The sequence below is a fragment of the Condylura cristata genome, unplaced genomic scaffold, assembly GCF_000260355.1.
Source record: "Condylura cristata isolate star-nosed mole 26May11 unplaced genomic scaffold, ConCri1.0 scaffold00028, whole genome shotgun sequence".
Lineage (NCBI taxonomy): Eukaryota > Metazoa > Chordata > Mammalia > Eulipotyphla > Talpidae > Condylura > Condylura cristata.
Window position 1 is genome coordinate 21,828,778 of NW_004567129.1, and position 15,166 is coordinate 21,843,943.

The window sequence follows — 15,166 nt, forward strand, 5'->3', positions numbered from 1 at the left end:
GAGAGGGGAGCAGAACAGGCAGACTGATGAAGTACACTGCTGAGGGGAGCAGCAGGCAAGACAGGAGAGGTCTGTTGCAGCATGTGGATCACCTCCAAGGCTGGGGATCGAACTCTCGCTGAAGCGGCTACAGCTGGCTTGCAGTATTGGGCTTTCACCCACTGGGCCACCCAGGAGGGCCCTAAATACAACTCACTTCTACTTTAGTGGTGTCATAGGCAGCGAATATAGACTGGTGTACTTTGGGGCGGTAGGATACATTGTTTTTTAAACCTCCTGGAAATCATAGCCTTATATTGATTGCCCAATTAAGCTTGTTTTGTCTAGGAATTCTTCCCAATAGCTCAATAGCTCAGGGACTTTCCACACATTGCCAGGTTTGAAATCTGATAAGAGGACAACTCAGAGTGGCTTTCACATTTAGGAAGAAAGAAAGTAACTAGGTGAGGTGATAGATGTGTTAATTAACTTGATCATGGTGATCATTCCACAGTGCATACATATATCAAGTCATCAGGCTGTACAGCAATTTAAATATATGACAACTTTTTGGTCAATTATTCCTTGATAAAACTGAGGGTGAAAGAATGAAAAGAAGTGAGGGTAGTCACAACCACGGTGGTGCCATTTCTAAAAGTTCTAGTGCTCATACACAACTGAGGGGGACCCTGGGACCTCCTAACTTCCATGTTTGAAAGACATTTGGCAATCTACGTGCTCAGAGACAAAGTATTTCAGTGTGCGACCCTAATAGAATTAGCATGGACAGAGAGGGAAGACGGGATAATCGGTTTCAATAAAAAGCCCAAATCCCCCATCCCCTCTTGGGAAAATGTCCAGCCATACTGGGTTGTCCCAGAGAGAGGACACTAAGGAATGAAAGACTGAAACAGGTCTGAGGCACCTTCTGGTGGGGAGCCAGAGGAAAGGGGGTGAGAGGGACAGGCAAGTCTGGGGGAAAGGAACAAAATTAAAATACAAATCAAGATAACGACTGCCATGGTCTGCCTCCTCGTGTCTCTCAGGTAAGTGTCCTTCCAAGTTTCTCTGGTGCAAATCCAAAGCCAAGAAGCAAGCAAACCCAGCTGCCTTCCACCTTAGAGAACTTACCTGGCCGCTCAGTTCCATAGCTCACCTGGCCGCTCAGTTCCATAGCTCACCTGGCCGCTCAGTTCCATAGCTCACCTGGCCGCTCAGTTCTATAGCTCACCTGGCCAATCAGTTCCACATTGTTGCATGCAGTGCAGTCAGGGAACAGGCTAGCTCCCTGTCTTATAGAGAGGCTTCAGTTTCACTAGCTTTTAACTAGGAATTAAGTGTATTCTAAGAGAATAATTTCAAAAAATAATAATGAACAGTTCTGACAGTAGTTATAATTTTGTTTTCCAGCATCTGGGCATCAAATTCATACTCGATACAACATAAAGCAGCATTTCCACTGTGCAGTCTCAGAATAAGCTATACCATGAGTGATAGCATCCCCATGTTTTAAATTGGGGAACTGAGTCTTAAAGATTTTTTTTTTTTAAATGCCCTTGATGCTTGAAGACATCCTCGATGACATGCTTGGTGCAGACTGTTGGTTCCCCATCTGACAGTAAGGCACTGTGAGCAAACACTTCTAACTTTATAATTGCAGTAGTTACGTGCTTTTCACTGCATCATGCTGCCTGCTAGAAATGAGTTTAGCGAAGATTTGTAGTTTCCTATAATAAAGCAGAACCACATCAAAATGTTGCTAAAATAAACCTCAAACACCTTTGCAACAGAAACTCTAACTCAGCCACACATTCCTGTATCCTCCACTTTGAGCCCAGCACTAGGCACACAGCACAGAGCAGGCAAATAGGCCTCCATGAATGATGGATGTGTTCACACTGGAGAACAGAATGCATGATGCCTCCACCCACAGCAACGCTGACAGTTAATAGAAGGCAGCTGCAGGACCATTGGTAGCATCATTTTGCAAGGTCAAGATGGAAATAGCTGCCATTCTAAAAGCATAAATGATGCTAGTTTACTTCTTAAGTATTTATAGAATTTCTTTCCATAAGTAACAGATTAGCCAAGGTGTGATTGCAGGGAAGAGGCAGCTGAAGAAAAGAAAACAGAGTTTTTCCCTGCTCTATTATAAAAGAGTGGTTCCTATTCTGAAAGGGTTTACTTATGCACATAGAACTGTAAAACAGACAGCTTATTAGTTTTCACAACCAGGCCTCCAGTCATCCTCATTATGTGTTTGGGAAAGCAGTGGGTAGCTCACCACCCTGCCATTGTTTGTGAGTGATGCAGAAGGTACTTTCCTCCTGTGCATAGTAAACATGGCTGTGATTTTACAGTTACCCATTTTCATCCAGTATTTTTCATTTCTCTCAGCCAGTGCACAATACAGATGTTCACTGGAAGGATGCTTGCCGAGGAGGAGACATCTGTGTTCTCACATGCATTTCCTGAAGTGTTTCATTGTTCCAAAAAGTTTTCAGGCTCATTTGAAAAACACAATGTTGAGAGGGAATTGATGTTACATTGAGTCACAAAACTGTTTATACCTCTGAAAGCTCCAGAAACTGAATTTTATTTCCCCACTTTATGTCCTACATTACAGAGCCAGAGAAATGACAGGATACATTTTGGGGCTGTCCATCCGCCTGATTGCAGTTACGAATCTGTCCCTGGTCCCATAATAAATTCAATTTGGAGCCTGTAGAATTTGGCCCCGCCATCTTACTACAGGCTGAGTTGGCACATGAGGGGAACACCCAGTGAGTCTCAGTTAGGACTTTTAAAGGAAGATGGAAAGGGAAGTGATTGTTGAGGATTTCAGCAAGTGGTATTTGTCTTAAAAGAGATATTCCTGATGGGGAATGACAGGTACACGCTGCCTCTATCCTATTTCAACTGGCTGTGTAAATGGCACCAACTGAAGAAATCGTTGGTTGTCTGTTATCGTCCTCACCTAAATTTCCTACTTAACCAAAAGTCGTTCAAAACAGAAGTTCCTGGAAGGAATTGGAATCCTGTCTTTCTACTTAAACAGTTAGATTGTTCAGTTCATTTTTATTTTCCCTAGAACATGGTAGGGGAGGAATTCTCTTTACATAGGGTTAAATGAGTAGTCATTTTCGGTGGTGATGTTAATCCTCCTCATCTTGCAAACACCCCCAAAGTGCCCCTTGAAGGTCTGGATATTTGGTGTGTGTCTTCTATAATTAAACAGCAAAACTGAAAAAGCACTGGTAGAATTTAGGCCAACTTTCCCACTGGGGGAATTGACTTGAGACCCTTCAGGAATGTTGAAGTCTATGGTATCAGTTAGAGAGAAATGAAGAAAATGAAGACTGTTCCCATTTACTCCTCAGCTCTTTCCTTAAGCACACTAGGTCTGTGCTTTGTTGTACCCAGGGGTGAGGGTGGGGATGAAATCACAGCTAACAAACAAGCAAAGAGCTTCTAGAAACACATGTCAGTCATCTACCTCCAAGTGTATCCCAGTGCACCATTGCATAAAACTAAAAAAAGAATGGATTTGATGTGACATATATAAAGCATCCCCAACCAAGTACTCCAGTTTCTAGTAAGTGATAATTTAAATGTCAGCAAGATACATAAGTCTGATGAAATTGTTGCTCTCCTGTTCATCAACAACCAAATACCGTTGTCATGGCAATACCTGTGCCCCATGACATCCCATGTTGCATAGTCCTGGGGGAAATAATAATGAGGAGGAGGGAAGGTGGGCTGAAGGTTTCCTTTTGAAATAATGAAGACAGTTGCAACATTGCTATGACCCGAAAGGACTGTGTTCTTTGGAATGTGTGAATGTTTAAATAAGACGTTTTAGATGATAATGCCAGACACCTTCCTTGGATAGTGTGTGCGGAACTTGAATCAGAAGTTTGAAGCAGAGAGCAGGTGACTAGAACGCACACCTTTCTGAATTCCAGCTTTTTTGATAAGTTCTGCTGCTGCTTTCTTTCCCACCTGCTTTGGGAATGCTTATTCTCTGAAAATGTATTGCGAGTGACTCTTTGCAAATGGGGTTTGTGTTCTCATCATAAGAGTTTTAGCTTTTCCAGTGTGTGCATTTTCACGATGCACCAAACCTTTGTTTTCCTGCTCAGGGTTTCAACAACAGCATTTTTCTTTCTGAATAATGTGCAGAATTGGTGTGCTGACTTGCTCATGAAAAAGTATAGCCTTGCTAACAGATCTGCAATACCTAACCCCCAACATCTTACTTTCCCGAAGGCCTTTTATCTTCGTTTGTCAGCAAACTGGAACCTCTAACTTGACAGTGTAAGATTTTTGATGGTTAATTTTAGCTTGTAGTGTTGGCTGTCATTATGGGGGTGGGGGGGTGCATTCTGCTGCTAAAGGAAATGAACTTTCAGGTGTAGCAAAGGCAGATGATACGGGGAGCCCTCTGCTAATGAAAATACAAGCATCCCATGGCAAATGTCACTTAACTAAGAAGCTAAATGCAGAAAATGGGTTTATTAAAAACAGATTTCACCTTGGAATTGACGTGTTCATACTTGATGCTAGCGGGATGAATTGTGGTGACAGGGATCATTTCTGTTGACAACAGCTGGAAATACAACAGCTATATTATTATAATTAGGATCAGCATCAAGTTGGATTATAATAGGGGCTTTCTTGGAGAAATGGCAGAGTGTCAAGTTTATAGTCACTAGCTAAATGAGTCTCTTGTATCCTCAACAAAGGGACAAAAACAGTTCCAAATGAAAACACAAACAGAGAATCCTGTTGTTATAAATCCTGGGTATTACTCAGGGTCGTATTTATCACACACCAACACTTGCCGCTTTGAAGAGACATTATCCTGCAAGGTTTACACTTTTCAATTTGCCTCCGTGGTCTGCATTCTGCATGTATTTCCATGGGGAAGCCTATACCACAGCTCGACTAGAAATCCTTTCTGCTGCAAGATTAACCTCAAAGCATCCATTTTTCCCCCTCTGGGTAATCACTTGACAAATGCATCCACAAAACCTCCACACACATCTATTCCAGTGTACAGGTGCATCAACAGTCTTGAATCACTATTAGGAGAAATATCATCCTTGACAGAAAATAGTGCTGCCTTTTCATTTCCAGATGGCTAAAGTTGAAGGATGCAGATATCCTGGAAAGTCAGATATCAGGCAGAAATATACTGGAAGAGGGTGTGGCTAAAGGCTGGTCTTAGTGCTATTCCAGTCCCGTTGTTTTTGGCAAACTTGGGATTTGCATGAGTTGGAGATAATGGTATTCATTTGAAAGCCGTCCGTTCAAATAACGCTGATCAGCTTGTACTAACAATGATCCCAGTTCCTTGCCTTGTGCTTCTTACATCAAAACACATTTTATTTTTGAATCCACCGAATTTTATGTCAGAGAGGAAATGAACATGAGATGAGTTGGTTAGGAGAATGTGAGATTTTGTGTTTGTGTGTGTGTGTATTTTCTTTTGAGATTTATTGCTTTACTTAGGACATGAATATTTTGTGACATCTGGAATTTTTTTTGCATACCCCCCAAATTTAAGGAAAGACACTACTACTTCAACCATTAGGCAAAACTATACTAAATCATAAATTAGAACATCCACCTGTATTTACCATTGTAAAGGCAAGTTTATTTTTCGGTCTCTCATGCACACACACATAATGACCACATAATAATGATGACAACTCTGTTATATCACATCAATAACTCTTTTGTACACTTTGCATAAATTAGTATACTAATTATCTCAGCATCCTAGGATATAGAATTTGTTCTCACTTTTCTGTTTATAAATTAAGGAAGTGGAGTTTGGAAAAGTTTTGTTACTTGGCCAGAGGCACAAAACTAGAAAAAGTATGAAATTTAATGTTAATCAGTTGTTCTGGTTCAAGACAGTTTGGCTCCGAACTGATCTTCTCAGCCACTTTTCTATTTCATCTTAATATATCTCATTTCAATCTCACACAAAACTGGGAGGTTCACAGAGAAAAATTTTTGTCTTTGCATGTGAAAACACTGCACCCCACAAAGCATGGAAATGGTGGGAGAGTGTCCCTTACTCCTGTGTCAGAGCTGGAATGTGATGAAGTTTTTCTCCTGCTAAGGTGACAGCCACTTACAGTGATCAGTAAAAATAGACATAATCATCATCGGTTTTGCAATAATAAATTCTCAAGGAAAAATCCCCAACTTCCATTTAGCAAGAAATCATCACTAGGATTCTTTACACTGTATGACAGATTCAGAAAATGCTGAATCTGGGCCTCCCTGGTGACCTCAGGGATAAGTCTCTGTGCTGTCACTGGCCTGAGTTTGGTCCCCAGCCAGGGAGCTGACCCGCATGATGCTGCAGACCTCTCCTGTCTCCCTGCTGCTCCCCTCAACAGTGTATTTCAATCTGCCTGTTCTGCTCCCCACTCTGTCTCTGATGGGTCCTCTCTTGCCCTACACCTCTGGCCTGTATCCCAGTTCCTCTGTGCATAAATGAAAATAAATCTGTAAAAAATGAACATAATCCTGAATTTAGGACTTGATTGTAGTTTCCTGTTAAGTGTTACTTCATAACAGAGAAGGGTATTGCTCCTAAAAAAATATCAAGACAACAAAATAAAGCAAAAAATAAGTCTCGTTCAGTCTCTGAACACTGTCCGTTCTTTCAAAAACTCTTTTCTTTTTGATTCCTTGTCTTGACTTTTTTTGAACTAACTTTACAGAAAAGTGTGGCAAAAATAGTTCATGTGTACCCATCACTTAGTTTACAAACTCACTTTCTTATCTTAGATAAACTAATCATGAGCGTCAAAGCTAGAAAATTAAGGTCAATATCCCTTTTTATTGCCATTAGCCAACTGAATTACCACAGTAACCTCAGAATTAGTCTGATCTCCACATCTATGCCTCTCATTAAAACTGAGGGCACTCTCGATCCCCGCCTGCCCCGGAGGAGATCCACATGGCGAGGCAGACCTCTCCTGACCCGCCCGCTGCTCCCCTCAGCAGTGTACTTCATTGATCTGCCTGTTCTTTCCACTCTGCCTCTGGTGAATCCTCTCACTGCCCCTGCACCTCTGGCCTGTACCCCAATTCTGTATGTGTAATTAAATAAATCTTAAAAAAATAAACTGAGGGCACTGAAAGAGAGAACCACTCAGGATAGAAAACTGAGCTGTAAAGAATTTATCTTTTCTGTTTCCTACAAGGTAAAGCCAATACTTTTGACTCAGTATTCAGATACCCCCTCTCTTCTATTCTCACCTGTGTCACCAAATTTAGGCTTAACCTACAACTTTTCTAGAGTTAACACCCCTCTTGAAATTTTTTGGGCACATTTATCTCATTATCCTCCTTGCATCTGGAACTTTTTCATTCATTTCTTCTCCATCCCACACAATATTCAAACAACTACAAATATTGTACTTTACTGTGTTCATTTCACTGGCTAGATAATACGTTATTTGTGAAAGTAAGTTTTTTTTTTTTTAGATTTATTTATTCATACAGAATTGGGGTACAGGCCAGTGATGCGGAGGGTGAGAGGATTCACCAGGGACAGAGTGGGGAGCAGAACAGGCAGATCGACGAAGTACACTGCAGAGGGGAGCAGCGGGTGGGTCAGGAGACGTCTGCCACGCCATGTGGTCTCCTCCGGGGCAGGCGGGAATCGAACTCATGCAGAAGTGGCTTTAGATTCTCAGTGCAGTGCTTTAACCCGCTGCACCACCAGGGAGGGCCTACTTGTGAAAGTAAATTTTAATTTCTTTCTTTTTTTTTTTTTTTTTAATTTGTTCCCTGTATCTGCACAAGTGATGTTCAGTGCGTTAAAAAAGGAAAAAAGAAGAAGAAGAAGAAGGTTTACTTATTCATGCATATAACAATTGGGGTATAGGCCGCAGGTGCAGGGAGTGAGAGGCTTCACCAGAGACAGAGTGGGGAGCAGGATAGGCAGATGGACTGAAATATACTGCTGAGTGGAGCAGCGGGAGGGCCAGGAGAGGTCTGCTGAACTATGTGGGTCACCTTTCTGGCTGGGATCAAACTCCTGCTGCAGTGGCTACTGATAGCTTCATAGAACTGTGCTTTAACCCCTTGTGCCACCAGGAAGGGCATTGCAACATCTGAGTCATCATCCAGAGTAGAATTTCCAACTTTAAAGGATTACCACCACTCAACACATATTATTGTTATGTTTTACTCCATAGTGGTCATATTGCAAAACACTGCAAAAAAGTTCATTACTAAGTTTTTGCAACAGTCCAATCTTATTTTAGCAAACACAGGACTCTGATATGGTGCACAGATCACCCCCACACCCTGTGGGTTTGGAACACTGCCCGCTGAGTGTCTTGCTTATTGACAGCTCAGTGCTGAACTCCTCTGAGGAGCTGCTGACCCAGGCCAGTCTCTGTTCTCAGAGGGTGTCCCACACCTATAACTGGTCTTTATAACACTGGCTATAAAGACCTGGCCTGATTTTCTCAATGAGTATCTCACCGAGTGCTCCTTGGGCCTGGCGTTCACATTTTTGGGTACCCATACGTACTAATCAAAGAGCATTCTCTAGTGGAAACTCAACAATCTTTACCTCAGAGTCTGTTCTTTTAAGAAACACATCTGTGACTTCTATTATTCATTGGTTGCCAACTGATTTCTTCTCTAATGCATTCCTCAGTGGCAGGTATTTGTTTGATTTTATCAGGTGTCCAACATTGAGTGGCTGTAACAGGTATGACCCACATCGAACACTGTGCTTGCTCTCACAACAGAGTTCTCTGGATGCGTTTCAGCAATTCCCAGAATTTCTTACACTGTTTCCTTGACCTCTGCTGGGTTTACTGCTTAGATTTCCCTTCTTGCCCTTCTTTACCTCGTTAAGCTCTACCTCTGTGTATAACATCACTCAAAAGCATCCTCCCACGTCAGAGGTCTGTCTCTGTACACTGGGCTAATTGCGGGATCCATATTGCACTGTTGGTGTGCACCTAAATTTCTACGTGTATTTGTTTGTTATTACTCCCACCATCAAGCTGTATCAGTGCTTGTGGGTCAGGTTGGTGTAGCACACCTAAGTGGGTGAGCTTGATTCTCTAACTCATAAATGATATGTAAACCAATGTTACCTCAATAAAAAAGAAACAAAATGAGGACAGTGATTTAAAAACCTGGAAGCTTCTTGAGTATAGATTTTGTCTCTCTCCACATATATGTGGCTCATATCAGGCAAGCTGTCTGTGTTCAATTGCTGAATGAATGAGTGAGTTTAAAAAAAAATAGAAAATTAATCTGAATAAAAAAATTTTTGATTCTGTTATCCATAAAACCTAATTACCTAAACATGCTGATTAATCGGTGGTCCCAATCTAATTTCATATTCTGAGAAATTCAATTAGGTGAGATAAAATATTCCTTTGATATTTCTACATAGTTTTTTTTTTTTCAGTAGCCAGTTTTTCCAGGTACATTAAGTTATGCTTTTAATAAAACTTAAATGCTACATGTCATATCATATTATTAACCTTATGTTTCACATTCTTTTGATATGTTTCCTTTGCATATTCTGAATCCACATGAATCTGATAGCTATACTTAACATGAAAATTACAAAGGAATCTTAAATAATAGATTCTAAAAGTCCCGTCTTTCTATAGTAGTCTAACCTAGCAGTACTCTTAAAAGAGTTGGATATTGTTGAAACCATGACAGAGTAGTTTATCTCCATATTTTTAAAAAGATTTCTCTTCCTCCTTATTCCCACACATGGGTTTCTATATGATATGCTTGGCAAAATTTAGCCCTTGGCAAAGAATAATGTGTTAATGATATTCTCTCTCTCTCTCTCTCTTTCTCTTTTTCTTTCTCCCTTCCTCTCTTTCTCTCCCCCTCCCCTTTTATTTTTAGGTACGTCTGTCACTAATGTAACAGCTACTGATGCTGATGACCCAGTTTATGGAAACAGTGCAAAGTTGGTTTATAGTATCTTGGAAGGGCAACCTTACTTTTCCATTGATCCTGAAACAGGTTTGTGGCCTAAATTTTGAATTCTATTTACCATGTCGTAGCTTCAGGGAAACACTTTTCTTGGGATTTGGATTATGACATGTTGTAGTTAAATACTTTACTGCCTATATCAATAATATTTCAACCTGTTATTTCTGTGCAATGTGAGGTACATGAAAAGCCAAACAATCATTTTGAGACTGATTAAAACAAATGACCCTTTGTTGAATATCACCTGTTTCACAGATGGCTTGGAATCGTATTCCATCTGGGGGGGGGGGGGGGGGGGAAATGTACTGACATGTCAGGCAGACTTAAATACCAGATTTAAGAATAAATTCAGCTACTTATTGACTGTGTGATGCTTGGCAAACAACATTTATAAATCTCTGTAAGTTTTAATTCCCACATCTAGAAAGTGGGTACAGAACCTACCTCAGTGTTAGGATATAGAATAGATGAAGCAATTAACAAGACACATTCGGTCTATGTATGTGCTAGCAAGTAAGGCCCCTATAATGTATATGGTTACATTTGGTATTAACATCCTCATTTGTAAAATAGGGTACTGATCTCCACCCACTAGCTAATAGTCATTATTAGAATTATGGCGAATATTAAACCCAGCCAATATCCTGAGTCCAGTGGGTGTAGATTTTAGAAATGGTGATTTTAAAACTTAAAAAAAAAATAATTTCTTTAAACACTTCATGAGATCATAATTTTTGCAATGAAGATATATTTTTTTTCTGAATTTGACAACATATTAATAGAAGGAAACCATTTTTCAGAGATTTTATAATCCTCTGAGATTTGTTGGTAACACATTTATTTTATAAAATAAAACCTCTTTCCTATGTATTTTTCTTCTGTATCTGCTGGTTTTATCTGAAAATTTCCAAATAGAAAAGTTTAATACATGGGCACATACACACATGATATCATTTCTTTGATTCATGAGTTTTCAGCATTATCGAGATAAATTTCCATGTCTTACCATTAAGTCAATTATTAATTAAATTAAAAATTTAAAGCCTCTCCTTGCTGTTTTTTAATTCAAAGAGTAAAATCTTCATGCATTTAGAAGTGAGTAAAAGTACATTTATACGTAAATAGGTCATGGCTTAAAATTGAATTTAGATTTGGAAACAGGAAAGAACTCTTTTAAAATACATTAATTAGAGGTATAATTACATATTCTTCCTCAGTGAATTAGGAAGTCTGTCATCAGCTTCATCTCATTTGGGATCTTGATGATGCTAAGGCAGTGATGGGAGGTAGCCAGCTCCAGATTTTGAAGAAGCAGAAAATGCTGGAGATGCCTTAGTACTTGCCAAGGTCATCTTAACAGAGTTGGGGCTTGCACTCAGGTCCTTAAGTTCAAAGTTCCTGACAGAAAGCTTTGAAGTTCACTTCAGGCAATGATTATGTTACAGGGGCATCTATAAAACCAAAATATGTCGATTGCTTTGGTGGAATTATATAGTTTTTTCCTTTCCTCCTTGGCTCTTTGTTGACTTGGATCTTTTTATTCTCGATTCCCAGCGTAATATAGATATTGATTCAGAAAATAGTCATTCAGCATTCATTATGGGTCAGTCACCGAATTAAATTTGCAGAGAAAAAAATCATAAAGGGTTATCTCGGTCTGCAATTATTTCATAATGCATTTAGAAGGCAGCTTTTTTTGCAACATAAATACAAGGAAACAAGGTGATGCCCTTTAAATAATTTATACCTTCATAAAAATCACCATGAGGTATAGAAAATGAAAGGATTTGGGCAATTTTAAATCTCATGGATGTACTGCCATTTGCTTAATTTAATGTTGCCAATGGTATTTAAACCTTGCATTTTCACTAGGTATAATGAGTATATCTTTCAACATGTCCTCATTTCAGCTTTATCCTTCCCCATTTGATAGATAAAAAAAGTTATTTGATTTATATTTTAGAAACTTTATTCTGGTAGTACTGTGAAAAATGTAATGGTAATAAACTTAGAGAATAGAGAGAGTAGTTGCTAAATAAACAGTAGTTGAGGGAAGTTGAGGGTTTGAATGAGAGCTGGCATCATACAGAAGGAAATAGAGGCTAAATTCAATAATCAATAAAGCAGCAGTCTAAGTTCTCCAGTCAAATCATAAATATGTATGGGTACAATGTAAACATTTTTGTGTCAATGCCTACATAATTCCACTTGCGTGTGTTCAAATGAAAGTGGAGTGTTAGTTGTTCCATGGAATCTAAATTTGACTGTATTTCTGAGACTTTTTCTTCCTTTCTAAACATTTTTTGATACTGAAATGAATGAATCTGTGTGCATGTAGTAGAGGAAGTTATAACTGCTTTGCAGAAACAGATTAACATTTTGTATTTGAAATATAGAGGAAACGATACACAAAGACCCACAAGCATTTAGTTTTTTTGATTTTGTAAGCAAATGTGACCCATAGATGAATTAGTTGTATTCTCTAGATAACAGACACTAAGAGTTAAATGAATGAGTGGCTTAGGGATTAATGACTGAGAGATAAAAAAGAAGCATGTTGTCAGTACTATAACTGTAACAATTCCAGAAGCTGTGTGGCTTATAAGAAACAATGCAAAACACAACAAAACAATACAAAACAGATAATTATAAACCAGAGAGCCCCTACAGGGGAGGGGGACAGAGAGGGGTAAGAAAAAGGGAGGATTGTGGTGGGCTATGGTGATGACATTATTGTCATTATAAAAATAGATTTTAAAAAAAGAAACAAATTTATTTCTTACCATTCTGGGGACTGGAAGTCTGAGATCCAGTACCAGCAATGTCAGGTTAGGGTGAGCCCTCTTCTGAGTATAGATCATTCACTGCTATCCTCACTGTGTGGAGTGAATGACTTTGCTCGTTGGTATTTTTTTCCTTTTTAAAATACAGCTGGGGGCCTCCTTGCTGGCCCAGTGGTTAAAGACACAACACTATCAAGTTATTGCCATCTACTGCAACATGAGTTCAATCTCTGGGCAGGGAGCTGACCCACATGGCACAGCAGACGTCTCCTGTCTGCCTGCTGCTCCTCTCAGCAGTGGATTTCAGTGGATCTGTCTGTTCTGCTCCCTACTCTGTCTCTGGTGAATCATTTCAACCCCTTCCCCCCACACTCTAGCCTACACCTCAGTTTTTATATCCATAAATAAATACATCTTTTAAAAATACTGCTATTTATAAGGGCTTTATCTTCATGATTTAATTGTGTCCCAAACCCCTCACTTCCAAATACCACCATATTGGAGATGAGCATTCCACACGATTGTCCTTTGGTGGGGTGTGGTGTATGCTGAAATATTCAGAACATACCAGGCATGAAGGAGCAGGAGGGAACCCTCTAAGCTGTGATGTAGACCTGATCCCCATGCAAGCACAAAGGAGAGGGAGCAGGATGAGGTCATGCTGTTTGGACAGCATCTTTGCCAGACCCACATAGGTCCCTGAGCAAAGATTTCTCTTCAAAGGAGTCTCATGTTCCACAAAAAAAAAAAAAAAAAAAAAAGCTGAGTTTTAATGTGATCCAACATGCCCAGTTATTGGCTCGGATATTCCTGGGAATAGAACGATTTCAGCTTGGATCGTAAAGGCGATTCTGAGGATGATGCTCTATGGCTTCCATAACCCATGCTAAAAAACGAAGAGAAAATTCTCTGCCCTATAAAACTGGTGGATGTGATATATCAACCAGTAATAGATAGGAATTAGTCCATGTGTTCATGCTTGGTGAATTACCCGGGCTCAAACTGATAGGAGTGTTTACAGAATCATCGGGGAAAAAAAAAATTTTGAAAGCTGTGTAAAGTATTACAAATGTCTACTAATTTTCACTCGGGAATTCAAATTCTATTATAGCAAAATCACGAAAATTTTTAAGGATGAGCAGAGATGATATGCTTCTGACAAATTGGTTCTCTAAGTGTTTGGTCTGTCCTTGACTTCAGGAAGTAATGCAGCCTAGTTGAGTCAGAAAATGTAGACTGACTAACCAGTACTCATTAGTAATGATGCAAGGTCACCCCCGCATCCTTTTTTTTTTTTTTTTTTTAAAGAAGCCAAATTGATATTTTGGTATTGTTTTGCATGATGATGTCTATTTCATTTTTCTTTTGTTAAACACTATTATTATTCTTAAAATATATTTGGTTTATAGTAAAAATGACAGGAAGATAGCACATACATACCTTTCCCTCTCCTCACATATGGCCTCTTCCCTTATCAACATTACTCAACAGAATGAAGCACTTTTTTTAATCAAGGACAAAACAACATTGGCACTCAATAACCACCCTAACTTAGCCCAAGTAGGGTTCATTCTTGGTGGTGTGCATTATGTAGATTTAGACACATGGAGATGACATTCATACACCATGGTGTCATAGGGAGTGTTTTCATGGTCATAAAAATGCTCTGTGCTCTGTACTCTGTTAGTGATTTCTTCCCTTCTTCGGACTCTGGCAGCCACTGATATTTTTAGCTCTTTTCATAGTTTTTGCTTTTTCCACAGTGTCATACAATGGCAATCATAGATACGTAGGCTTCTCAGATGACCTTTTACTTAGTACTTTATAGGCATTCCATGCCTTTGCACACCTTGAAACCTCACTTTTTTAAAGTGCTAAATAATATTCCAATGTCTGGATAACCACAACTGATCTGTTCACTTACTGAGGAACATCTTACTTCCTTCAGAGACTTGGGAATTATGAAGGAAGCTGCTATAAACAGTCAATGTACATGTTTTTGCATGGACTTATTTTTCAAATCCTTTCGGTAAATATCAGGGAGCATGATTGTTGAATTGCATGATTAGAATATATTTAGTTTTATAATAGATGACGTCACTATCCTCTAAAGTGGCAGTATCATGTTTCATTCCCTCCAAAACTAAGTGAGAATTCCTATTTTTTCACATTCTTAACAGTATTTGGTAGCATCAGTGTTTTAGATTTTGCTTTCCTTAAAAAATATATAGTGACATCCCATTTTTTAGAGCTTACATGTCCTTAATAATATATGAGTTAGAATATCTTTTTATATCCTATTTCCCAGGATGCATCTTCTTTGGTGAGATGTCAAAGTTTTTGAAATTTTTAATCAGGTATTTTGTTTTCGTATCGTTGAATTTTAAAAG

General features: G+C 39.2%; 1 protein-coding gene across 1 annotated transcript in view; it reads left to right on the plus strand.

Moving 5' to 3' along the window:
• Nucleotides 1-15,166, plus strand: part of CDH8 (cadherin 8, type 2) — a 349,844-nt gene that overhangs the window by 150,494 nt on the left and 184,184 nt on the right. The window contains exon 4 of the mRNA XM_004690505.2: nt 9,904-10,023. Within this exon, the coding sequence (XP_004690562.1) occupies nt 9,904-10,023 (120 nt within the window). The remainder of the gene's footprint in view (nt 1-9,903; nt 10,024-15,166) is intronic.